At 31.8% G+C, this 27,752-nt stretch overlaps 1 protein-coding gene across 5 annotated transcripts; it reads right to left on the reverse strand.

Annotated features, from left to right (window-relative positions):
* Positions 1-726: 726 nt before the first annotated feature.
* On the reverse strand, positions 727-27,185 carry LOC128982934 (peptidoglycan-recognition protein SD-like). 5 transcript variants are annotated; one of them, XM_054402014.1, is made up of 4 exons: positions 27,103-27,185; positions 25,575-25,900; positions 25,165-25,301; positions 727-1,256 (listed from the first exon to the last, which is right to left on the reverse strand). In XM_054402014.1, exons 2-4 carry the CDS (start codon positions 25,871-25,873, stop codon positions 1,036-1,038), a joined length of 657 nt encoding a protein of 218 aa, XP_054257989.1. In that variant the 5' UTR covers positions 25,874-25,900; positions 27,103-27,185; the 3' UTR covers positions 727-1,035. The 5 variants fall into 5 exon arrangements, with proteins under 5 accessions (XP_054257989.1, XP_054257991.1, XP_054257993.1 ...); XM_054402016.1 differs by lacking the exon at positions 727-1,256 and adding an exon at positions 15,683-15,872; XM_054402018.1 differs by lacking the exon at positions 727-1,256 and adding an exon at positions 15,894-16,167.
* Positions 27,186-27,752: the final 567 nt, after the last annotated feature.

Consider the following 27,752-nt stretch of genomic DNA (forward strand, 5'->3'; position numbering starts at 1 on the left):
AGCAAACCTAAGTACTCATTAAACTAATGCTGTTTAAATAGGGAATAAATGTGATATTTTTAAGGAGACATTTTAGTCTAAATCCATTCAGGCAAATGGAAATTCGCTAAGTCTGCAGGTTTGCTGCGGCGGGAGTATTTGTGTTTTTATACTCACAGTAAGGATAAACATAACAGTAACCAAAAACACCTGATTTGGAGTGGGATAACAACAACTACCACACATAAGGCCAACTTCCTGCCGAGCTGTCCACAGTTTATATTAGGAGAGTATCCACCCTAATATCTTCCACAGGCTGATGACCTCACCATGGTTGATGCAGGATTCGAATCCCCAACCTTACATTGTTCATTGTTGTCCCCCAACAAGAAAGTTATTTCGACCACTCTCAGTGCTTGGACATTGATCAGACTTAACTTATGTAGTATATACTTTGATAATCCCATAGTCCAAGTGTAGCAGTTTTAAGCTTGCCTTCCAGTCTTAGTATTGGGAGGGAAAACAAAGAGATCAAAATTACAGATGAGTCGGTAAACTAGTCAGTAGGAGAACTCCATTATAACAATGTAGGGGTTTTGTTTAACGTGTTGGCACCAAGCGTGGATATGTATTCATCATTGTGCTAGTCCAACTCACCACATGCTTTCATTGGTATGTCTCACTCCCTGAGGACAATTTAAAATTAAAAGGAAGACAGGTAAAAGGTTAAAAGAGGCTGCCCACATCTTCAAAAGGAAACAAACGGTGTGTCTCATAAAAGGATGACTTAATTTCCATCTTACCAATTTTACTGCTGTGTTTAGAAAAAGCCTATTCGTTATGGTTTCAAAACAACACAGAGATTGAAATACATCATAGACGATTAACAACAACGTTTTACAGTCTATGTGTATAGTTTTTGTGTTTGTTGAAAAAATTATTATACCTCTTCTCTATCTGTATTTCCGTATTTCCCTCCATTTACTGTTTTAAAGTTTGGAGTAACATTTTAATAAAAGTTTGTTATGACATGTGAGAGTAATTTGGATTTGTGAATCAAAAAGCATGTGAAGTTCCCTGTCTACGAACTCTTTCTTTTTCCCTCTCCTCAGCTTTCAACTGCATCACTTGGTAGACATTTTTTGCTGGGTATTTGTGTACAATCTCTTCATTCACAACCCAATGAATCATGCAATCCGGGTCTAGATATTCTTCCTTGGTTCCCCACATGAATATGTGCGAGGCTCCAAACGACAAGGCTCGATCGATATTATTCCCTGCAAATAATATGTTTGATCAAATGTACATTAATCCTTTGGACTTTTAAAACATCTTTTAACTGGGAAACTAAAACACAAGTATTTATTTTGATTTATATTTTCAGAAAAAAATTAACACTTGAGACTTGACTTGATTTTGATTAATCATTTAGAGAAGATTAATATACTAAATTATAAAATATGGCAGGGATAATAGTTGCAATATTATATAATTATAATTATTAAGCATACAAATTAAAGCCTTATCCCTAGTTATATCTTTAATTGGATGTGACTGCATTCTATTTTAACTGGAGATCATAGATTGCTCTTATGCTCTACGTAGACAATGTTTTTATTTATAAAACTTTCCATTGTTTTACGTGGCTAATGGTATCGTTAATATTTTTGTAAAGGAACAATCCAATCTTTGGCTTTGATACTATCTAGTGTTGAAAGTAACATTACAATTGGTAGCCCAATGACAATGGCATCAAGGTCCACCGTTGATCCTGATCGGGATGGAATCTGAAACCTTCGGTAAGCACTGTACCCAAACGGCCAAAAAGACAAGTTTTTGTTTAAATCTGCGCAGAGTGTGGAGTCAATTGGTTCAATTCTAGATCGAAACAATAATTTTTCATCGGAAATTAAATAGTAGACTCTTTCATGTTTAGATCTGTTTATTTAAACCGCCTGTCAATGATCAATTTGTTGGTAATCTCAAAAACAAATGAGTTACTACTTGTACACCTATTGATGAATATAATATCGCTATATTGCTTTATTGTTTAGTAGATTGTAATTTTAGTATTTCACTAATTAGTCCACACAAAGTGCTGTTTTATTACTGTAGTTTCATTTTTCTATTGTCTTATGTTAGTTCGGACTTTTAGTCTCAAGGTATCCAAACAAGCAGGAGAAGTCTATCACAATAAGATTGTTGCAAATAAATAAACCGTTCTTACAAATTATGAGAAAACTTTATTTAAAACCCATCTTTTGTCATAAACAGGACGTATTACACTTAAACAAACGTTTAAATACAAAGTTTCATATCTAACAATTAGACATAAAATCTATACGGGCCATGACAAGCCATTGATATTTTTGTATGATTCAGGATGTCTATAAAACAGAACAGTAAAGAACTTAGGCTAATTGCGCACACCTTCTTTACACAGTGAATTTTGAATCTGCTCTTTTCTTACATTTTATGGGTATTTTATTTAGTATAAATTTTGCCTATTAAAACTTAAACGTAGTTGCTAAAACACTTTTTTTCAAATATGGTTCAACTTTAATCCTAGCTCACAAAAACGCTATGGAGGCACCCCTTGAAATACTTGGAGATTAAGGTATATTTATTATGAGAACTACGATTTTATTTCAAAATCATATGCTATATATTGCAAACTACCCTTTAATTTACAAACAAAGGGGGGGGGGGGTATTTTCCAATAGTTAATTGGTTGCAAAAATTAGGCTTTTCTCACTTCACCATGAACGAAAGCTCGCCTTTTGCCATGAATGACATAGTAATACAAAAATTTGTCCTCAATATATCCCATCTTATTCGCCACTGTAAGTAAACTGTGCACTCCTTTCATTTCTTTGTCGCAAGGCTTATCTGAAAGACAATAATCTGTTGTTAATATCAAAGAAACTATTTTAGAAGTTTATTACTTCCTCCTCCTATACTATTGTTTAGGGGAGAAAGTATTGTTTTCGTAAAAAAGTTCAAATTAAAGTTTTGAGTGGATATATTAGTTTTGGGCTCCCCTGAACAAAAAAGTGGTTTTCGAAGTGATGTATTTCTGTATGTGGGTGTGTACACTCCTGTAGTCCGATTTTGATTCATACCATCACGGTACTAATCCATGTTATCTGCAGGATTTTTTTCTAAACTTTACCGAAACTTCGATTTTTAATGGTGATTTTTCCATAAATCCCATAAAATAACGGAAAAATATAATTTTCCCACAAAAAGCCCGAATGATTTAGGTACAATTTTAGTATTTATACTCCTTAAAAATTCTCAAAGTCCTTACAACTCCCATTGCTTTAAAGGTTATTGTAACTTATGTTATTTTAAACTAACTTAACCTATGTTATTGTTAAAAGTTAAGTAACAGAAAATCTAATAAAAAATGGGTTTTTATTAAAATTATTATATTTTGGTCATTATAATTCTGAACAAAGTAGTGCAACCCTCCATTGCTGTTAAAATTATGGATCAACATTTTATTTTAACTTAGGTCATTTCATCATAAATTCCGTAAAATAAAAAATGGATTATTGGAAAAAAAGGCAGTTTTCATTAACTTAGTTTGTTATGGTTGTTTTAATTCCCCAAACAAAATAGCGCAACCCCCTTTGCTATAGACATTACTGTTTCAAAATTATTACCAATTTTTCTGATTTTCCCTATAAAATATCAAAGTTACTCCCCCCGCATACCGATGATAAAGGTTGCGACATGTTAATGGGTGAAAGTATGAGTCAGATTGCTGATCCCGTTATTTTTTCTCTTTTATTCACCTGTCACGTTATTTGTCCGTCATACTGCAGCAAAAAATAGCGGTTTTTAATATTTGCGTTGCGGGCCTAAAGTCTTTGACTTCCTAGGGAGTAAAAACCTTTTTAGGACCTAAGGAGTAAAAGTCAGTTGTTGTAAACTTCAATTGTAAGCAATTACTTGTATCGATTGGTTATAAAGATTAGTTATCGATTGATTTAATCGGTTGTAGCTTATTGTTGCATTATTTCAATAGTTTGACATATTGATAAATTACCCTAAGAATTGGTGAAATTATTGAATTACTTACCGAACTCCGAACAGCTGCTTATTAAAACTATAAAAATTGCAAAAAAAAAAAACGCTCGAAGTTTCTTTGATAGGTGATCTTAATATGAGAAGTATATTTTCATAATTCTGCAGCAAAAACATCAGTTTTCAATGCACGCTTTGCGGGTCTAAAGTAACTTTTTTACTCCATAAGGAGTAAAAATCAGCTGTTGTCAACTAAGTTGTTAATTTCGATTGTAAACAAAATCAGATGTATCGAAAGTATGTAAAAGATTTACAATGTATGTATCGATTGTAGTTAATTGTTGCCTAATTGTAAATAGTTTGACATGTTGATAATGAACACTAACACAATCGTTATAGACGTAACGATTGCATGACTTACTACAGCTGCTTTTTTCCATTGGCAAATTAAATTGGAAACAAGCTAGAAGTAGTAGGTTATCTTTAAATGAAAGCTATTTCAGTTTTGTAATATAGTTTGCTTGTCGTTCATTAGTAATAATGCATTTAAACCTTGAGCTCGGGTCAAAAAAAGTCACTTTAGGCCCTAATAAAGAAGTATGTTATTGTTTTCAAACTTAGTTTGTTAAAAAAAATGTTTGAACGTGATGAAAAATACAGTTCTTTAGTCCAGTGAAGAGGTCTGTTAACTTACAAATGGTCCGGTAGTTCTAAATTTTGTATATGTTGTCTAGGATGGTAAGTAGGTGTTTAAATGCAAAATGCATAATTTTCTTCCCTCTGCACCTACCACTATATTGGAAAAATTGAAAAAAATCGGCACTTTCTAGAGATTCTTGCCTATATATCCGTTTTGATGCGTTTTAGCGAAAAGAATATCAATGCTGTAGACAATTAATTTCCTTTAATATACGTTAAAATTAAGCAGTGGGGATAAAAAATAAAAACAATCTAAACAAATTAAAACAATGGGTCAATTCTTTACGTTTTATTAGCCCCTCATTTGATATTAAAAATCACAATTTTATTCTGTTTTGGCTTGAATTTTTAGTTAATAAAAACTATACTTAAGGTACTTACATGTGACAGCACAATACAACAGCACATACTATATTCCCCTTACAAATATCAACTGGTGAGAGATGTTTAATTAAAAAAAAAAACCCCACCAACACAGCAAGTAGGCTAAATTGTAAATGATTGATTTATTTAAATAAAATAAGATAAAATACACTAGTAATCCTTACAAACCATAATCCATATTAAAAAAAAATAATATGGAGAATAATAGGAAAATAGTTTTAACGTATACGAGGTGTTAGCCCGTCCTACGTACGGGATTAGTCAGTTAAAACTGTGTCTATACTCCTTTTATCTGTGGTATAATTCAGAACAGCTAGCTGTTTGACAAATTTTATAGCAGCCTACAGTAGAAAGAGTAATTATCAGTTGAGAAAGTGAATAGGCCTAGTCAACGATATCACCTTCCAATTCCATCACATACCTGCTTCTTCCGTAATCAATATCACCACAATACAATTACTCATACTATACACAATTTCTAGTAGATCTGAATAGAAACTCCCTAAAGTAAAACGAAAACGTCCAATAAAATTCACAGTACACATAATTATAACGTTGGTGTCCTTACATCATTAAACGAATAGTCCACACATATCCTTTATATCAATTTTACTGCATCAATTGCTAGCTAAATAAATAAGTGTAAACAAAGAAAAGTAAAAACAACAACATATAGTTTGTTTTGTAAACAGCTGAGTCAAAAATAAAATAATATTCATTTGGAAAAAAAGAACTGGTCACATGTTAAAAGGAATTTAAAACGTAAACACGCTAGTAAAGCTAGTGACGTAATTAATTGTCTATATCAAATATTCAGCGTCTCCAAACGTAACCACAACTAAACACACGCCAAACAACTGTTTAGATTTCATAAAAGGGTGGTTAGTCTAATTGCAGTATCCTAGGTCAATGATGGCGTTGTGTTCAATCTATGTAATTCATCTTTATATCTTTGGATAAAACCTGTCTGAGGTTGTGGTGGTAATTTAAAATCGTATTCCTGAGGATTCTTGACCTCCTTTCTTTATGACATTAATATTTTCGGGCCTAATCCAAACAAAGTTTAAGCATTCAAAAACACCGGTTGTAAACAAAAAGCCACCAAGATGAATTAAAACATGTACAAATTGTGATTTTCCTACCGTTTCCTAAAAAAGTTGAGCAGTAAAATAATTTGCATATCCTTTTTTAAAACTCGTGTACAGAGCCTCGACTTGTATACATCGATGGTGTTACTTATCTCGGTGGTCTACTAATCTTACTTATTTCCTATAATCAATGACAAAATCAGAGTAAATAAAATAACCTCATCACAGTTCTATATGGTTTTATAGAGCATTTTTATATTTAACCAGCTGTTAGTTAAAAGGAAATTATATTGCACTAAAACAAACCGAAGATTACAAAGATTTATTTAAAAAATCCTTTGAACATCCTAGTATTTTACCTTTGTATATTTAAATAATCTGTCATACTATTATCGAAGGATTGAACGTATCAATGATTAGCATTACACATAGTATAAATAAGTCAACCCTTAGTATGTCTTTTAATTTTATCCAAATGCTGAATTTGTGTTACAAACTCTGAATGTTTACAGCTGTTATGTTAAACAAATTATATTACACCAAAAGCTAGTTTAGAATCTTAGCGTCGGCTGCTAGACTTTTCCATAATTAAAACTTAATTTCTAAATAACTGGGACCCTAAACTAAAATTATGGCTTCGACATTCCCTAGTTCTCAAAATTATCTTTCTTTCAACACAAAAATCATGAAAATCCGTTGAGTGGTTGATTCAGAATTGTGAAATAAAAAAACCCACTTTCGTTTTAATATTATAGATTATAGGAAATTCAATTGTCTACAACATTGACTATATATTCATCATTTTCGCTAAAAAGCACCAAAACGGAGATATTGGCAAAAACCTCAAGAAATTACCAATTTTTAAAGATTTTTCCAATATGGTGGTGGGAGTGGAGGGGGGAAATTGTGCGTTTTGCATTTTAAACACCTACCTACCATCCTAGACAACATAAGTTATAACAAATTTAGAACTACCAGACCGTTTGTAAGTTAACCGCCCTATTGTGTCTCTATTTACTGGACTACTTCATCCCATGGGCAAAATGTGTTTTTATCGAAAGGGGCCACTTTCTAGTGATGAAATATACTATTATTTACCTTGTTTATTTTTTATTTGAAACAGCTATACTTTTAGTAATATATGGTTTATTTTCCCTACTTTATTGTTGCATATCTTTCATTTCTTAATCTACTGCACCCAAAAAAACTATAAATTTATTGTTTTAGAATCCATAAAATACAGTAATTATTTTAAAAACTCAAAATTAAAGATACAATTGAATATCAGAAAACTATTTAAAATTGCAGGATGTAAACATTGTAATATCTAGTTCGACTAGTATGTGTTACGTGTGGGAGGTAGAACAAAGATTTCAATAGCAACAATTTATTTTATTCCAGATATAAAAGCATGTTAATATCGTTAGTTTGATCCCAACCAAACTTTTCTATTAAGACGTAGACTAATAAATGCTCCCATAATCAGCTATTAATGGAAGTAACAGCTTACTTTATCTATCTAACACTTGTTTTCCAGACTTTCGATGTTTTTCAAACACGATGGTATTATCATCAGTGGTGTAGTCGTAAATGTTCCAGTGTGGGGACGTTTATCAAACAACACGGGCTGTTTAAGCTGAGTCGGGGAGGGCCTTTTCCAAGCTTTCCCTCCCCACTATACACGGATTGTGATAACTTAAAAAATTGTAATCTACGTCAATGTGAGTTATGAAACACATTGGGTGTCTCTACAACCAACGATAGTTTTAACAATGACAACAATAATGCAATAATAGTTTAAACCAGCCAGCAGTGATTGTAACAATTGTGTGATTTTATTGATTAAAAACTAATTATTTTTAAAGAACTGCAATTTATATATTGTGATGTAAAGTACAATAATTTATCACTCAATACAAAAGTCCTCTTCTCAATTTTAATTAAATTTTTGCAATGTTTTGTGATATTTCCTTAGCCTTTCTTAAAGTATTGTTTTGAAATATAGCCTACTGTAACAGTACTGATTAAGTTAATGATGGGGCTGATTTAACTCTTTGAATTTATGATTTATACACGGTCTCTTGTTTAAAAGATTACATTTATTATTTTGTATAAAACTAAGAGCAAAAGGTCTTGGCTTGCTTTAGTTGTACTTTAATTTCCTTTCGTCTCCCCTTGAATCATTGCAATCATTGTGTCAGAGTTTTTCATCACATAGTAATAAACGAATTTGTCTTCAATGTATTGTTTACTATTTCCATATCTAATCACATCATTTGCCCCTGTCAATATTTGTTCTGATATGTTCTCTGAAATACATACATTTGATTACTTTAGAGGGACAAATATTTATCAACACTTATCCTATTATCTAGGTATATGATAATAGGATAAGTGTTGCTATAAGTTGGATAAGTTGATATTGTCACATTGTTTTTTTTCATAAACGGATCTATTGCTACATTAAAAAAAAAATAATGATTTAGCTAACACTATACTTACTTAGAAACAACTTGTCTGTAAGTCAAGGTGCTGGATAGTCAAGAAATCACATTTTGCTATGTCTAATCAAGTTGTTTATTTGTATATTAATACTCAGAGTAAAAGATACAAAACCACCTTTCTGATACCCGAAATGATATTGACCGGTTGAATGTTAATTATTACAATGTAAACAAAAATATTTACAATACCTACTTAACCTTAATGTTATAAAACATAAATAAACATGTCAGCATAATTCATTTTTAATTGAAGAAGGTTCTAAACAAAGTATTTTGTGGTTACCTTATTGAGTGCATCTGCTGGTACATCGATCATTGATTTATCCATTTCCCGTTTTTCAATTTAATATGTAAGTTGTCATCATTTATAAAATAAAACTAAAACATTGACATTGAACTGCAAGTAAAACCCTCATCTACGGTAAGATTTGAATTTTGTTTCATGTATGTATGTAAATTTGTTTGATTTGGTTAAATATGTTAAGCTTTTATTATAGAGTGGATAATAAAGAGTGCTTTACTCTACGGTGATAATTGTGAAGAGAAATCAGCGACTTGCAAACATATCACACTATTTGACTACTATAATTTTAGAGTTATTTAACCGACCCAGAAATAAAGAGAAGAAGTTAAATACCCAAAAATCACTGTACAGAAACGTATTTAGAAATTGTCTTACGGTTATCCATATGCATAGCATGACAAATCTAGGTGTGTTTAATCTATTAACTGAGTGATTGAGACTAGTACGTTATGTAGGGAGAGTGGTTTATGAAAATGGATCAACACTAGTTCAATAGTTTAATTTACTGTACTTTATATGGTATGTTAAAAAATGAGTAGCCTATACGGCTTATGTATTAGAAATGTTATAAATGGCAGTATTTATACAAGTAGAAATCGATTGATTAAAACTACACAGTAATTTAAAATGTTTAAGTGTAGTGTATCGATAGTTTAACTTTAAAGGCGTCTCCTAAAGCCAAACATCCTAAACAGACAAATATAGGACGCTTTATATTCTGAAAATAGTTAAAATCTGTATCAAATATTGTTTTATAATCATTATGATTGTTCTATTTAGTCCTATTTTATTTTATTTTATATTCATTAGGACCAACTTTTTCCAAAAGTTCAGGAAAGTCTGCCGCTGTAAAATTCATATCGAGACCCTCACACTTTGACAACACACATTTTCCATTGACAACATAATACACTCGGTAGGGCTTTTCTATCATTCCAGCCTCTATACCAAATGCAGGGATGATTTCAGCATTGTTGAGGTAGTGATTGGTAGTGTTATCAACTACATCTGGAAACCAAATACGGTTGAAAGTAATGAACCAAACTTACAACCTATACAAATCACATCACTATGTTTAATATGTCCTATTGCACACATCTAGAAACTTTGAATGTGAATGTTGTACTTCAAAATTAAAATTAATGACTAGTTGAACTGACTAGTGTTGAACTTGTAATGAGCATATTTAAAGAAAGTAAGGGAACCAGCCAATTTAAAAGACTTTTAAGTTTTATGTTTGTTTATATACATCTACAACATATAGAAGTAGTTAGTGTACAGGTAAAACAAATGGTATATAACTTTTAAATACACATAGTAAACCCATTTTTAGCTTAAGATTTTAAATTAAAATTCTATTTTCAAAGTTGGTAAAATATGAACAAAACTTGTTTTTTTAACCATTTATAAAAAAAACGTTCATAACAGTGAAGAAACTTGCCTCAAACATTGATGTTAGGAATACTGTTCTTGGCGTCCATTTTTGAGTAGGCTATAATTAGTCCATATTGGAAAAAAATTAAAATTTATATTTAATATCCGGTAAACCTAAATATTTTTCCTGCTCAATTATTTTCTTCCTTTCTTTTTCCATCACTACCATTGAATCATCTAAGCTTTCTATGTAATCAAATCTCTCTGATGATCTGTAAAAATCTGTAGGTTTAGGAGAATACCATTCATACATAAAACTTTTCTCAATTTTCCTTTCCAACACTTGACTGTCAGCGAATATAAATGAAGCAAACATCATTTCGTCAGGTATTTCGCTTTCTGCAAAGGGATTTGTCTATTAGTGTTTGATATACAAGAACTTTACCTCATGTTTATGTCAGCTAACAGCTGTCAGAGATATTTACGTTCAACTGAACTAAGTACATTATATTGATAATAATGATTAATTATTCCAAGTGATCGATAATTATGCAACAACATTCCGTATGCAGCTCAAATGCATAAAAATGTCTCTAAAACACATAATTATGAAAAAAGGGGGGAAAGAACTGTTGTTTACTACTTTTGTTTTACAATGAAGACGGGATTTGACCAGACCCACCCTCTCATCATTGTCTACGACTCTTATAGTTGTAGTGTAGTACTTATCGTACGGTGCATTAGACCTAAGCCCGGACATCCAAAGTTCAATCGCACTTTCAACTCCAAGTTGTTCATTACAGTCAACATTATGTTCGGTAAAAAGTTACACCTATTTAAGTGTCGTGTTTGGGAGTGGAGCTGTAAAAGTTGAGAAATGGGATTTTTTTATTTTATTGAATATTTCAGAAGCTATGCATTTTAGCGCAAAATAAGTCTTGTACTAAATTAATCAACACCAAATAAAAAAGGGTAGTTATCTTCATAATTTTGATAGATTTAACGGTTACATGAGTACACACGCTTAAAAACTGGCATTTCGACAATTTTTAACGCTTTAAAAATCCCGGAGGCAGCTAAATATTGTTTTCAAATAATAAAGATAGAGCTAAAAAAACTTGGAGCAAAGTCACCTGAAAACAAAAAAATATTTAGTGATACCACTACCTTTTCAAGGGGACGGCCCAATAGGAGTCGGAAGAAAATCTTTAAGGTAATCAGGTATTGGTATGTACATCAAATTAAAGGTCTTGTAAAATACGATGCCACAAACCTGGACCTACACGAACAAACGAGTCAAAAATGGCAGTCGTTGAAAGATTTCTTGAAGGTATCAATTTTGGGGCGGTCGCTAAAAGTCAGTAGAAAACCATCATGTAGGCATGGCTTGATATGCATATCTAATTAACATTCTATGTTATTTGACTATAATACCACAAACCCGAACTCGAACGGACGATTGAGTCAAAATGGGAGCCGTTCAAAATCAAGGGATTTTCGAATGGCTGCCATTTTCGACTCGGTTACGCGTTTGAGTTCGGGTTTGCGGCATTGGATTTTACTAACAAAGATCTTTAATTTGATGTACATATGAACCTATTCTTATCTTGAAGTTTTTCTTCCGTCTCGTAGCGTCTCTTCCCCCTGAAAAGGTAGCGTATCACTAAATATTAAATTGAAATTATATTTAGGTCCAGTGACTGCGTTAAGTTTCGAAGCTCAGTATACACAGTATTTCTTTTTAGTTACCTGCCTCCGGGATGTTAAAAGCGTTAACATTGTCGAATAGTGTCAATTTTTAAGCGTTTGTAACCATTAACTCTATCAATATTATGAAGAGGACCATTCTTCTTAGATTGTTGTGTTAAATATTTTTGTGCAGGATTTAATTTGCGCTATAATCTATAGTTTCTGAGAATTTAAATAAAAACAAATAAAAGTACCTTTTTTACAACTTTTACCCCTCCTTCCCAAACCAAATAGCTTAAATAGGTCTAAATGTTTACCCAACATTATGTGGACTTTACTGGAGTTATTATAACAGCTTGGATTCAAAAGTGTCCTTTTACTATGGATGTCCGGGTTTAGGTCCAGTTGCACCGTACTATAAGGTTTATTTAATTGTATTTATGATTTGGTCTAAAGGGGTTAAGGCTAAAGGTAATATGGAAAATTACTGCAACAAATTGTATTACAAAAATTTAATTTAGAGACAAAATTTTTTACAAGAGCATATTCCGCAGTTTATGTGATATAACTAATTTATTATAGTATGCCTTTATAGTACTTATCTGTTATAATATACTTTTTGGAAACCATAATGTAAAATAAAACTTAAATAAATATGTTTGAAGATTTATGTTTATTATATAATACAGTAGTAGTTTATTTTATAAAAAAATAATAAATTGTTGTTAGAACTTTTAAACAATTGGATTTAATGAGTTTTTTAATTTGTCAAACAATTTAAAAATTCAATAAAATTTAACCATATCATCTTTTAAGCATACAAAATAATATATATTTAAGTTTTGGAATTACTTTTCCTTTCCATAGTTCAATATCTTTGTGTGGAATATATTGAAGATATTAGATAACAGTTACGGTAAACAAATTGTAATCCACTTTAAAATGAAAATTTTAAACAAAGGAGGAAAAAAGTTTTTTAATTTTCTGTTCTTCTTAACAATATAAAGTCTAGTTTTAGCGTATTTCCCATATTTGATAGGTAATAAGCTATTAGTGTAGGTCTCATAGTAAGACCTGGACCCAGGATCATTCCATTTTTCGTTCGATGACCCAAGAGACCAACAAAACAATCCGTCCACATATATATATATATATATATATATACATATATTCATTTATTAATATATGTAGCACGATCGTTTAAGTGAGAACTTGAGAAAATTTGCCGAATTTGATGATATGGTACAATCCTGTAAATGTAATTGTTTTGCGAATCAGCATCATTGGACCAAGGGAAAGAATTATGCAGGTTTTTATGGGGTATAATTATTTTTTTACTACGACCCTCAAAACAAAAGGTTTTGTAATTCATATCCAACCTATTTTGTAGAGCTCAATAAATGAGTATATCGAAGCATAGTTACATACCCATGATGGTTTCAGAGAAAATTCCATAAAACCATAAATTTAAAATTCCAATGTAATTCTTATGGAGTAAGTAATTTGTTGTAGTTTGCTTGTTTATGGATCAAATTAGGCAAAACTACTTATTTCATCCTAACACACATCATATTGCCTTCCCTGTATCAGCAAATTTAATACTCGTTTGACCCAATGTTATTTGAATAGCGAAGGGATGAATCTCTCATTTAATGAAAGTATAAGTAAAATATAATTAGGCAAATGGACATACGCTTAGTTTGCAGGTTTTCTGGAGCGGGGGTATTTGAAATAACACTGTTCATTTTCGGTAAGCATACAGTTCAAACCTTAGCGAACAACATAAACCAAAACTGTATAAAACAAATGGTTTAAAGCTATCAAAAATCGTATTAAACATTTATTCTTCAACTGTGAATCCTTTATATTTTTTACTATCTAAATTCACGTCCACGTCACCATATTCTTCTGAATACCTCTTTCGATTAAACACTTCTTTGGTTATTATGGTCTCTCCAATGAGCCAATAGAAGTAAAACTCGTTTGATATAACTCGTTTGCTTCTTGCAGTGGATACATTGTCAGATGCAACATCCATATACAGATCTTGGAGCTCATTATCTGTAAGGTGTTGAGTAATTATTTAAAAGTATTCTGGACCAATTGGACACCATAGTTGAGTTTAAGTATTCTTTTGTTGGTTTTAAAACAAGTGGAATTTTTCAATGCAAGAGTCGAACATGCTCGGGAAGGCAGTCCGAACAGCAAACCCGTCAAATTTATATGTATATGCCAGGTATCACACCCATCCCTTCTGCACCAAAGTCCGAGATGCTTATCTTTAGACTAGCAAAATTTTTTCCTGCACTAATCTTACAACCTTTTAATCAAGACATTTGCATTCGGCACACTTTAAAAACACACTACAATATTTTATTCTTTAAAAAGTAAAACAGTACTTATATTTACTTCAGGGATACAGATTTAATGTTTTAGTAAAAGGAAAGGGAATTTTCAATGGTAGGACAGCTTAAAATTCAGTTTGAGATTTGAAACTCATCCGTCTGTTTAAGAAGTGTCTATGTTAGTACAAAATGCAATATCTTGTCATGGTGTTCTAATGTATTGTCTTGCATAAAGTATAGCTGTTACCTGACCATACCAAAGTAGTAATTTTAAACGAGTGGTAGACTTTTAAGTTCTCCCAAGGGAATACCAGCCACCTCATATTGTGAGAAAACTATCTGTTATTAAATAAACATATTTAAGCAATTGATTTATCTGAACTTTTATATACATCCATTTTCACCAAGGGATACAAAATTAGGGTTCAGGTATAGCTTTTTATTTTCAATGATTTTTTCTAGGTGGTCCTGGTGAGTCTTGTTCATTTACAATGTCGTTACCGACAACCCAAAACAAAGTAAAGTCTTCTGGAATGTATTCTTTCCCCAATTGTCCTGTACAGTAAGAGGCTCCAATAATCATTGCTTTGTTGGGGTAGTAATCTGAAAACCAGGTGACCCAACTGAATCTGAGGCTTTCGAACAAGCAGTTTGACAATTGTCAAGAATGATTTTAGGGTTATGTTGTCAATAATATTTGTCATTAAAACTTAATATATTAGTTTAAAAATGAATTTTTGATTTTATCAAGAAAGGTGAGTGAAAATGATGAGGAAACGATGGTCTAAAACAGTGTGCTCACATTAGAAATATACAAAAGTAAATTTACAGCACCGATATTTATTTCTGATGATATTAATAATGCTATACATAGTGTTAAACATTGAATAACATCAGTATATTAATACCTTAAGGATGTAGTGAACCACTCTCAAATATAACAAGATTATAAACACAGATTTTACTAGGTTCATCGATGTTGAAAACTGAGTTTTTTTTTACGACTACTATTTTGCCGTCGTAAAAAAGTCGTAATAATTATTTAGTGTTTTAAATAATAATCGCCGAAGTTTTAATATCTCGATTGATTTAAGAATTCAATACTAACAATTAGATATATTATTTTACTTTATTTTTTGGTAATATTATTAAGATAATTTTAATTTCTTGGTGGATGGTTCAGTATCTTTGTGTGATTGACTGAAATGTACAAAAGCATCCAAGAGACACTTTTCTCTTTCATTTTCTTCTAAATAGTGAAAAGGTACTTAATAATTAAAGATAATGATTGTAATCTTTTATTTGTAAGGGTTTAACACATTATAATTGACTCTAGCTCTAGCTTGATTTTGCTTTTCAATTTCATCTTGATAAACGTAGTAAAACACAAAATTCTCCTCAATATAATGTTGTTGTCTCATCTTAGATATACAGTCGGGGACAACTTCTGCTATCTTTTTCTCTACATCTTTTTCTGAAAAACCAATCGATAGAGTTATATTTAAATTTTCCAATCTAAAATGATGGATAGGTTTTAATTATAGATATGAATATTTAATTTCTTTTTGGAGGCACCGACTTAAAAATGATTGAATCTTCTTATTTAAGTCTTTTTGTACCAGTGAAATCATCAAAAGTAAGTGGCTGCTGTTTCTTGATTACTTGGTCAACAACCCAATACATAGTAAAATGTTCTTCAAACCATTGTTCCATATTATCACCCAAGAACTGTGCTATGAGATAGATCATAATATCTGATGAAGACATTTCTGAAAAGTAAATATACCTTAGAATTCTGAGGGATTATAACTACAAAACTAAAGGTTTTAGCTTTGTAAGGACTTCATAAAGATAGTAAAATTTAATTAGTGTAAAAAAAAACAATTCCGGCTACTTAAGATTTGGATGAAAATCTTTATAGCATATTATACAAAAAAAAATCGACACGCACATTCCATGTTAAAATTATAAAAAAAAACACAACATTTGTTTGCCTTCATACCTACTCCTTTTGATTCAGTACCTACCATGTACACACAGTCTCCAATGATGATTGATGAATTAACAAATGATAAATGTGTAACATTAATCAGCCACTGGTACTATACCTGTCTCTTTAAAGTGCAAATAATGTTGAAAAATTGTCATTTCAATAATTCCACTTCGTAATTATTGCATATTTAGTGTATTAAAGGGATATTGGTCGAACTGAGTCTGAGGTAGAGATTGAATGTATAGGGAGTTTATTAAAGTTGTGGCAATATGAGGTACATTTTCGGTTTCTAAGTTAAAATGGCATGGACATTTTATTAGGTTATTTAAATAGAGAAGAAATACTCTTTAATGAATTTTCAATTTATTTATTTTATATTGGGACATATTCATTTTTAGAATCATCATATTCGATAGGATCTGTTCTAAAGATCTCATCATTTGCTAACCATTTTAGCTCAAACTGCTTGTCTATGAATGCCTTCCCAAAAAACGCTATAGCATCATGAGCACATTTATGCATTATGCCAGAACAATCCTTCCCTGAAAACCAATACAATTTACAATCTAAGTTTTGGCAGCAATGCTAAAAGAATACTGCAGATTTAAAATTGATCTCATTTAAACCTAAAAGGACCTTCCTTTAAGTAATATAAACTTAAAATTACCAAACCGCTGTTTTCAAACAAAGGTAACTTCAAAATGTATTATTTTGACCAAGAAATCATGATAATCAATTTTTCATTACACGAAACCAAATAAAACCCTTTCGGGCCATTGCAGTATTTACTACACATGAGCTAAATCCCTACCAAGAAAGTATAAAGCTGAAAGTTTCATCTGACCCCTTAAATTATTTTTTTTAAGTCTTACTTTTGGAAACTAAATTCAAAATGAACATATTTACCTTTTTATACTGTTAAATATATTGTCTGTGAAGGTTTAAGACTAAAAAATATTATAATATTATCAAATAATAAATTTATTTAGTTTCTAGTCACAGGTGTTGTTTTGTTTATGACAAATATTTACAACTACTTTTTTGGAACGCGTAGAAACACATTATGGGTTTCAAAATACACTACTTTGTACGATTTTATATATTATACAATTTTATCGGTTATAATGATAACTAATAATATGGAAATGAGTGTTATATTATTGAACTATGAACGTAAAATGTGGAAAAATTAGATCATTATGTATATATTACTATTATTATATATGAGTTATTATATGCATATATTTGTATATATCTTTACTTGTTATATGTGTTATAATATATGCATATATTACTTACTATCATTATGTATATATTAAAATAAAAATTTAGGTAAATCCAACACAAATAATCATGAAAACATTGAACTATAACAAACAGCTTTGTTATGTATTCAACTCAGTTTAGGTAAGCAATATGTAACCTCCAGGTCGATCTAGCTAAGTCCATCTCACAACATGTGATAATACAGTTGAGCAAATGTAAAACCAAACTATAACATCTATGGCTTATACAAAGATTTAGTTTTCGAAAATATATTATTTTAATGCTCAGGATTAGGTAAGTTTCTTAGTGTGAACTGGTTCCAAACGTAAGTTCCCTTCATTGTTTATCGTTCCCTTCTGTACGCTCATTTGTGTTGAGTCTTTTGATAGCCAATACAGTAAAAATGTTTCCTCCAGCCACCGATTGTCAGGCATTGTCCCGTATGCCATCAAGTCAGCAGCGGCCTTGATCATTGTGTACGGCGGGTTTCGCACTGAAAAACGACATTTCCCCTTAACATTCCACCTTCATTCTTTACACAAGTTTTTAAGAATATTTATACAAATGCTTGAGTGATTAATTCAAAACTGAATCGAGGACAAATGAATTTGAACTCTTATTTTCGAATCCCAGCCTTTAAAGAACAATTGGTAGAATTTTATTCTCCATAACACGGTTAAAGCTTCATAAATGCTAGTAATCTTGATAAAAAAAACGGTCCTAAAGTGGTTAAGGAAAAATATGAATAGTTATAAAATATCAGAAATGCGATGTTCTTGCCATTGTGTAACACATTTTTTTGTTTCTAAAATACCGTGATTTTGTGGATTTTTAAATCTTTACAGTTTGTTGTTTCTATATAAAAACAGATGATAAAGAATGAATACATACAATTTGATGGCGTTTCTTGATAATATTTATATCCTATTGTATGAGAAAAATCTTTTCATGTAAAAACATCTGACTAAATCAGATTGGTATTTACATACAAAAGTATCATTATAACGCATTTGGTTATAGAAGAGTTATGCAACATTAGACCTAATTCATGTATACATTATTTACACAACGTTATCCTACATTTTTAGACAATACTAGACTTTATTCATCCGTATAAACTTTCAAATCAACATCATTAAACTGTTCTTTAGGATCCAGAGAAAGCGGCTTTCCATCTTTCACATAAACAAATTGTGGTCTTTCCTCAAGAAACTGACGGTCTGCACCGATTCCCAGACAAGCTCTAACGGGCTCAGATGTTTTCTCAGTCAGGGGGATTACTGCAAAACCAGTTGGGTATCATCAATATTATACGTAAAACGCAATGAGTTCTAAGGGTCAAAGGTGTTCTCAGTCAGGGGGATTACTGCAAAACCAGTTGGATATCATCAATATTATACGTAAAACGCAATGAGTTCTAAGGGTCAAAGGTGTTCTCAGTCAGGGGGATTACTGCAAAACTAGTTGGGTATCATCAATATTATACGTAAAACGCAATGAGTTCTAAGGGTCAAAGGTGTTCTCAGTCAGGGGGATTACTACAAAACCAGTTGGGTATCATCAATATTATACGTAAAACGCAATGAGTTCTAAGGGTCAAAGGTGTTCTCAGTCAGGGGGATTACTACAAAACCAGTTGGGTATCATCAATATTATACGTAAAACGCAATGAGTTCTAAGGGTCAAAGGTGTTCTCAGTCAGGGGGATTACTGCAAAACCAGTTGGATATCATCAATATTATACGTAAAACGCAATGAGTTCTAAGGGTCAAAGGTGTTCTCAGTCAGGGGGATTACTGCAAAACTAGTTGGGTATCATCAATATTATACGTAAAACGCAATGAGTTCTAAGGGTCAAAGGTGTTCTCAGTCAGGGGGATTACTGCAAAACCAGTTGGATATCATCAATATTATATGCCAAACTTAATGCGGTCATAAGGGTTCAGAAGGATCTCAGTCAGGAGGATTAGTGCAAAACCAGTTGGGTAACATCAATATAATACGTAAAACACAATGCGTTCTAAAGGTTTCAGAGGTGTTTTCAGTTAGAGGGATTACTGCAAAACTAGTTGGGTAAAATCAATATTATATGTAAAACGCAAAGAGTTGTAAAGGGTTCAGATGTGTTTTCAGTTAGGGGGATTACTGTAAATCCAGTTGGGTACAATCAATATTATACGTCTAACGTAATGTTGGGCATCATCAATATTATACGTCAAACTTAATGCGTTCAAAAAGGTTCAGATGGGTTATCAGTCAGGGGGATTAGTGCAAAACCAGTGGGGTTTTCATCAATATTATACGTTAAACGTAATGAGTACTAAAGGATTCAGAGGTGTTCTCAGTTAGAAGTAGGATTACTACAAAACCAGTTGGGTATCATCAATATTATACGTCAAACTTAATGCGTTCATAAGGGTTCAGAAGGTTCTCAGTCATTGGGATTAGTGTAAAACCAGTTGGTTATCATCAATATTATACGTTAAACGTAATGAGTTCTAAAGGGTTCAGAAGGTTCTCAGTCAGGGGGATTAGTGCAAAACCAGTTGGGTATCATCAATATTATACGTTAAACGTAATGAGTTCTAAAGGGTTCAGTGATGTTTTCAGTTAGGGTGATTACTGCAAAACCAGTTGGGTATCATCAATATTATACGTCTAACTTAATGCGTTCATAAGGGTTCAGAAGGTTCTCAGTCAGGGGGATTAGTGCAAAACCAGTTGGTTATCATCAATATTATACGTTAAACGTAATGTTGGGTATCATCAATATTATACGTCTAACGTAATGTTGGGTATCATCAATATTATACGTCAAACTTAATGCGTTCATAATGGTTCAGAAGGTTCTCAGTCATGGGGATTACTGCAAAACCATTTGGGTATCATCAATATTATACGTCTAACTTAATGCGTTCAAAAAGGTTCAGATGGGTTATCAGTCAGGGGGATTAGTGCAAAACCAGTGGGGTTTTCATCAATATTATACGTTAAACGTAATGAGTACTAAAGGATTCAGAGGTGTTCTCAGTTAGAAGTAGGATTACTACAAAACCAGTTGGGTATCATCAATATTATACGTCAAACTTAATGCGTTCATAAGGGTTCAGAAGGTTCTCAGTCAGGGGGATTAGTGCAAAACCAGTTGGGTATCATCAATATTATACGTCAAACTTAATGCGTTCATAAGGGTTCAGAAGGTTCTCAGTCATTGGGATTAGTGTAAAACCAGTTGGTTATCATCAATATTATACGTTAAACGTAATGAGTTCTAAAGGGTTCAGAAGGTTCTCAGTCAGGGGGATTAGTGCAAAACCAGTTGGGTATCATCAATATTATACGTTAAACGTAATGAGTTCTAAAGGGTTCAGTGATGTTTTCAGTTAGGGTGATTACTGCAAAACCAGTTGGGTATCATCAATATTATACGTCTAACTTAATGCGTTCATAAGGGTTCAGAAGGTTCTCAGTCAGGGGGATTAGTGCAAAACCAGTTGGTTATCATCAATATTATACGTTAAACGTAATGTTGGGTATCATCAATATTATACGTCTAACGTAATGTTGGGTATCATCAATATTATACGTCAAACTTAATGCGTTCATAATGGTTCAGAAGGTTCTCAGTCATGGGGATTACTGCAAAACCATTTGGGTATCATCAATATTATACGTCTAACTTAATGCGTTCAAAAAGGTTCAGATGGGTTATCAGTCAGGGGGATTAGTGCAAAACCAGTGGGGTTTTCATCAATATTATACGTAATGAGTACTAAAGGATTCAGAGGTGTTCTCAGTTAGAAGTAGGATTACTACAAAACCAGTTGGGTATCATCAATATTATACGTCAAACTTAATGCGTTCATAAGGGTTCAGAAGGTTCTCAGTCAGGGGGATTAGTGCAAAACCAGTTGGTTATCATCAATATTATACGTTAAACGTAATGAGTTCTAAAGGATTCAGAGGGGTTCTCAGTGCAAAACAGTTGGTTATCATCATTATTATACGTTAAACGTAATGACTTTTAAAGGGTTCAGTGATGTTTTCAGTTAGGGTGATTACTGCAAAACCAGTTGGGTATCATCAATATTATACGTCTAACTTAATGCGTTCAAAAAGGTTCAGATGGGTTATCAGTCAGGGGGATTAGTGCAAAACCAGTGGGGTTTTCATCAATATTATACGTTAAACGTAATGAGTACTAAAGGATTCAGAGGTGTTCTCAGTTAGAAGTAGGATTACTACAAAACCAGTTGGGTATCATCAATATTATACGTCAAACTTAATGCGTTCATAAGGGTTCAGAAGGTTCTCAGTCAGGGGGATTAGTGCAAAACCAGTTGGTTATCATCAATATTATACGTTAAACGTAATGAGTTCTAAAGGATTCAGAGGGGTTCTCAGTGCAAAACAGTTGGTTATCATCATTATTATACGTTAAACGTAATGACTTTTAAAGGGTTCAGTGATGTTTTCAGTTAGGGTGATTACTGCAAAACCAGTTGGGTATCATCAATATTATATGTCTAAATTAATGCGTTCAAAAGGGTTCAGAAAGTTCTCAGTCAGTGGGATTACTGCAAAATCAGTTGGGTATCATCAATATTATATGTTAAACGTAATGAGTACTAAGGATTCAGAGGTGTTCTCAGTTAGAAGGAGGATTACTATAAAACCAGTTGGGTAGCATCAAAATTAAAAGTTAAACGTAATGAGCTCTAAATCATTATTAAATGCTAGTGGGACTTTTCATACTATAAGTTAAACGTGATGCCCGCTGTAATAGATTTTGTATTGCTGTGAGAGTAATTACTGCAATGCCAGTTAGACATCAAGAATGTTAGTCAAACAAGAAGCAAGCTCAAAAAAGCTCTGTAATATTAATTTTTAGTTATATTTAAATTGCTCAAGAAAAAAACGGGAGCAGCTTATTAATCTCAACGAATATATAACTGGTTAGTTTATTTTTGTTATCACTTCCATTGGGAAGAAAAGAAGAATGCAGCATGATACAATAATATTATTTTTTTTTTAGATGAGAGAACCTTAAATTTTATCGCAGCAAAATCACGCTATCCAGCAATATGTTGTAAAAAAAAACATCAATGCTAATGTTAATTGAGTGTATGCTGCTCATATTAAATTAGAGGTGTATGGTATAACGTTAAATAAGATTTAATTACACAAGAATCAGGTTTAAGATGTTATAAACATAAACCTTTGAAAAATCAAGGTTACCTTAGAAGATTGAGGTTATGGTTTGAACAAAAGTGGTGCACGTACAAGTTTTTATTGAGATATAGCCTACGACACCACACTTAAGTTCGTGACGTTCCATTGCATCCCCATTAAATAAGGTGCGTTCTCTAAATTAAAAACTTGATTATTACCGTTCTTGAATCGACAAACTATACAAACCACGTCCCATATATTAAGATCAAGTGCGTAGTTAAGATTATGTTATTTATGAAGCACCTTGTAAAAAGCAAAACCAGTGGACTAAGCGATTTGTCAATTGCCTAGTTCGATTTTCACTAAAATATTTCCTCAAAACCACCAGATTGATTTCTTATTAAAATAACATTATATTTTATTATTACTTAGGTCATTTGAATTACATGTTATGTAGTTTACCTGTTTATAAATCTATTTTTATAACATTTGTAAAATTTATATATTTTAATGCTACAGTATTCACATTTTGCCCAAGTACTTGATAAATCTAATGCCATTTTAACAGAGATTAACTAAGTCTTGTTTATTGAAATATTTCAGTCAAAATTTAATCGGGGAAACATTTGCTTAGTCTGCAGGTTTGATATTTTTATATTTGAACAGTCCTAACATCGTTCAATGTGTAGAAATGAGCTTTGAAACAATAAGTACAGTAAACAAACTAACTACAAATTACCTGGTTTGTTTCTGTTTTGTGTGGAAGCCTTACAATTAATATAAATAAATATATATTTTACTAATTTTAAATAATAATTCTGTCACAAAGCTCTTATCATGATGAAGGTCTTTTTATTAACAACTACAGAGATTTATTTGGTTGAGGAAAAGATTACATGTTTGGTAGGTCGTAAACTTATTTTAACCGATATTTTTAAATTAAAGAAAACCAAGTGTGAATCTCTGAGAATTTTGAAAATAAAGAGTCTCACGCAATATAATTGTTATTACACTTATGACTTTAATTCAAAAAAAGTTCGATAATCGAATATGACTTCGAAGAATTAAATGTAAGACCTTTGTAGTTTTAAAAACAAAGGTAAATGATTCTATGACGTGTTTTTTTCTTGAACCTTTACGCAAGCGGAACTAATAGTAGTGAATATTCAGTTTCATATTTCAGAAGAGTATCATATTTACTAGATAACGAGCAACTTTATTTTGAAATCAAGTAGTCTCAATAAAGGTATTGAAAATTGCAAATTTAGATTAGAAATATATTTTATGTATGATAGTTTGAAGTAGTATTTTATAAATGCATTTAAACTAATAACTAATAACAAGTAAATGCACAATATTAATGCTACTTTTAATTTTTACTATTAAGAAACAGGTCATATAATTTTTGATGGATAGTACCAACCAAACACTGGTTATACAATTAGTTATATGGTGGCCTGTTTTGTCATTATCTCAATGTAAGTCGCGTCTTTTTCATCCAATCTGCATGTTTGAATAAAATGTATTGTATAGACTTTACAATAACAATTTTTAAACATATGTTAACATTTTTTCATGAAATTTCATTAAATGGTTCTTGTAAAATTTTGTTTTCCCCGTTAATCATTCCAACCATTTCCTTCAAATTGTTTTACTTTTGATGGGAAATACTTGGTGAAGGTAGTTAACTGTCTCTTGAATCGTTATAGCCTACTTTGCGGCGTAACAACTTAAGGTATAATTTTAAATTCGAAGTTAAAGCTATAAACGCTATTTTGATAACAGCCTACAATTTAAGAAATAAATATTGCTGTATTTAATGCTAGGAAAATAGCCTTAAAATATACTAAAAATGTTGCACTTACTACGTTACCAAAATTCCATAATAAATATGCTGAATTGTTTATATGTACATAAAGTATTAGATTAAAAGGCACTTTGTATTTGCAAGCTGTATACAGAATTATATAATTACAATTCTCATAAGAGATGAAGCAAAAATTAAAATTAATCAAGTTAGATGTATTGATTTTTTAAATAGTTAGCATTATAGAGGATGATGAAGGATATAGCTTCATTGTGAAATGAGATCGCTTTGATGAAGAAGTGTATCGCTTGACTTGCCAAGAACCCAAGGTTTGAATGGGTTGAAATTCACATAACAATGATTCTAACACTTGTTGTATCGAAATTGTAGTTTTCTCGGGTAGGATTCTACATTTCGCAGTGGAAATGAAATAAAGTTATGAATAAAATTCAAATAATAAATAGCTTTAACTTTTTTGTATATTCTTGCAAATACAAATGTCGATAAAAAATGAATATTTAAACTTACCATGTTTTTGGATGAAGGCGATTTCTATACTTTTCCCATATAACTCCTCATGTGTTTTGTCAGATTTTGGATAAGAAGGACCCAATCTAGTGTATCCTCGTCCTTCGTACAATGCTCCATCCCCACCAACTAGGAAACTGTAAGAAAACACTACGTTAATACAACATTTTATAAATACTTTTACTCATAACATAACATAAATGCCTTGCGTTTAAGCATAACTTTTTAGTACAATCTCTAAAATGCATTTTACAAACAAGTTATTTAAACAATAACCCGTCTAAGCACCATTTTTTCCTTGTAATAAATGTTTGATCAGAGGTATGTTTTAGGATTAATTCAAGAAATGTTAACTAAACCAGTATGTTTACTATTTTAGTAAGATGAGGTTTCTATTCCTGTAAACTAACTTGTGTCTGATGTCAGGACACTTGTCGTCCTTCATATGTTCCGCTTGTATTTCTTTTACTCTCTGTATACACTCTTCCTCTGTGGTGCAAGGCTCGGTCTCAGTCCACGTCAGCACGACCTTCTTCACGGGAGTTTCGAGGGATTCGATCCATTTCGGAGGCTTGGCGCCCCAGTCCGCCCGTCTCATGTATTTCGCCGGAGCGGGCTTTGCTGGGGTGGGGTTAGCATCTTTAGCTTCCTTGGTGCCGGGTTTAGGTGTGTCGGGCACCTCAAAAGACTCCACGTTTTCTGGTTCCATGATTTATGGGATAAAACTTTCTGCCAACTGTGGAAAATAAAACATTCGTTTTATGTACCATGCAAAAATAGATAAATTTATTTACACAAAGTTGAGTTCTTTTTAGCTAACGGAATTTTGTTACAAGGATTAGGCCTATCTATAGCTTTGAAGAAAAATTAATCATAGGCCTTACTTCTTTATTTTCCTTACTCCTTATTTCCTTATTTGTTTACTGGATACATTGGGGGAGAATCCGTCCTTTCACACCGACATCCAAGATACTGACTTCTATGGCTTACACAACTACTGGCTTCTAACCTTACGATAATTTCGGAAACAGTTTCCGAGGTATATTGTTAAAACTATTTCTAAGCCTTTTGCTGTAACCTTTTAAATTTAATATACAACATTTTACACCTTTTATCCCTTGTGAGTGAAATGTAATTAACTACATTTTTTAACGTTGTGTACAAATAGTGGTAGATTTATACCAACGACAGTGATTATAATCAGGCACAATCAGAGAAATTATCAGATTAAGAGAATAATAATTAGATTCTGTGATTGGGCCCGAACTGCGTGATTGATTGATCGAAATGCTGTGTATCTACTCTAATCTCTTTTTCGTGAACGTCATTTGTTAAAAAGAAAATTGTCAGATAAATGACGTTATTTAATTCTACTGTTTCAATAAATAAACCTTTATTAGTTATTAGTCAAACTACTTTACCAAGCTTTGTGTTTTCATGTAATCGTATTTGGAAAATTTATTTGATGTATCCTTTGAAGGAAAAATCAATAAAGAAATATGAGGACGATGGTGATGAATTCTACTTTAAACGAAGAAATTGAATTGTTTGTCTGTTAAACATACAACCATAGACAAACGACTTAACCCCGTAGAATACACAAATAAATTGGTAATGAAAAGTCAAGGGTTACCAATTGAATAAATAGGATTACTACCAAAGATGTTATTAGAAAAGTTTTGTCAATTTGATTGAGTTTTTAAATCTCTAAAAACAACTTCCTTTTTTACCTAGAACATTGAAGAACATGGACTTATTTTTGCAATAAAGCTGTGAAGAAATCTACACGTTTAACTTTGACATAAGGGCTAGTTTCAGTGTGACAGATCAGGATATTAAAAAATTAATTAGTGTGCTGCACCAATTTGTGTGTGTGGCCTTATAAAACCTTACTAAATGCTTACATAACTCTGCAAATAGTTAAGAATACTTACTCACCAAAATAAGTGTCAATCCAACCTCTCCACATAAAAAACGTCAACTATTTTATAATAAATAATCCATGAAGACTCTTAAATAAATCAATACAGTTATGATTGTTTTAAACTAGAGTGCCTTAGCAAGTTATGAAACAGCGTTCCGTTATCATAACATTATAGCATTAAAGATAAAATTATCTCATCTGTAATAGAATAGTGATAACTAAATTAACTGACAACTAACAAACTGACCCATCTCTAAATTTCTCTCCTTTGAGCGAAACATCTCTTTTATATATTTCGTAAAGAACTATATTAGTGGCAATTATGATTACATTATGCTTAGTGGCCCAGGATATTTATTTATTTAATTATGATTATGATTATGATTAGTCCCAAGTTAATAATAAAACTAGTTACATTTAGAGTACTTTATAAACAGATACATATGACATTAAATATGTTGTTTCATCTTACATCTGTATATTTGGGAACGATGAAACTGCCCCGATATTTTAGGTAAGTTTTAAATGATGAAACTGCCCCGCTCATTACAGAGCATCAAGAAGGGTCACCTCGCCATACCAGAAATGCTGGAATTGCCCCGAGCGCCCGGCCAGGTAGCCGCTACGGGTCTGGGGAAAAGGGAATTGTTGTTGTCCCTGCGTT

Source organism: Macrosteles quadrilineatus, unplaced genomic scaffold, assembly GCF_028750875.1.
Source record: "Macrosteles quadrilineatus isolate MER2022 unplaced genomic scaffold, UCM_ALF_1.0 Scaffold_1__1_contigs__length_201487025, whole genome shotgun sequence".
In the NCBI taxonomy this organism is placed as follows: domain Eukaryota; kingdom Metazoa; phylum Arthropoda; class Insecta; order Hemiptera; family Cicadellidae; genus Macrosteles; species Macrosteles quadrilineatus.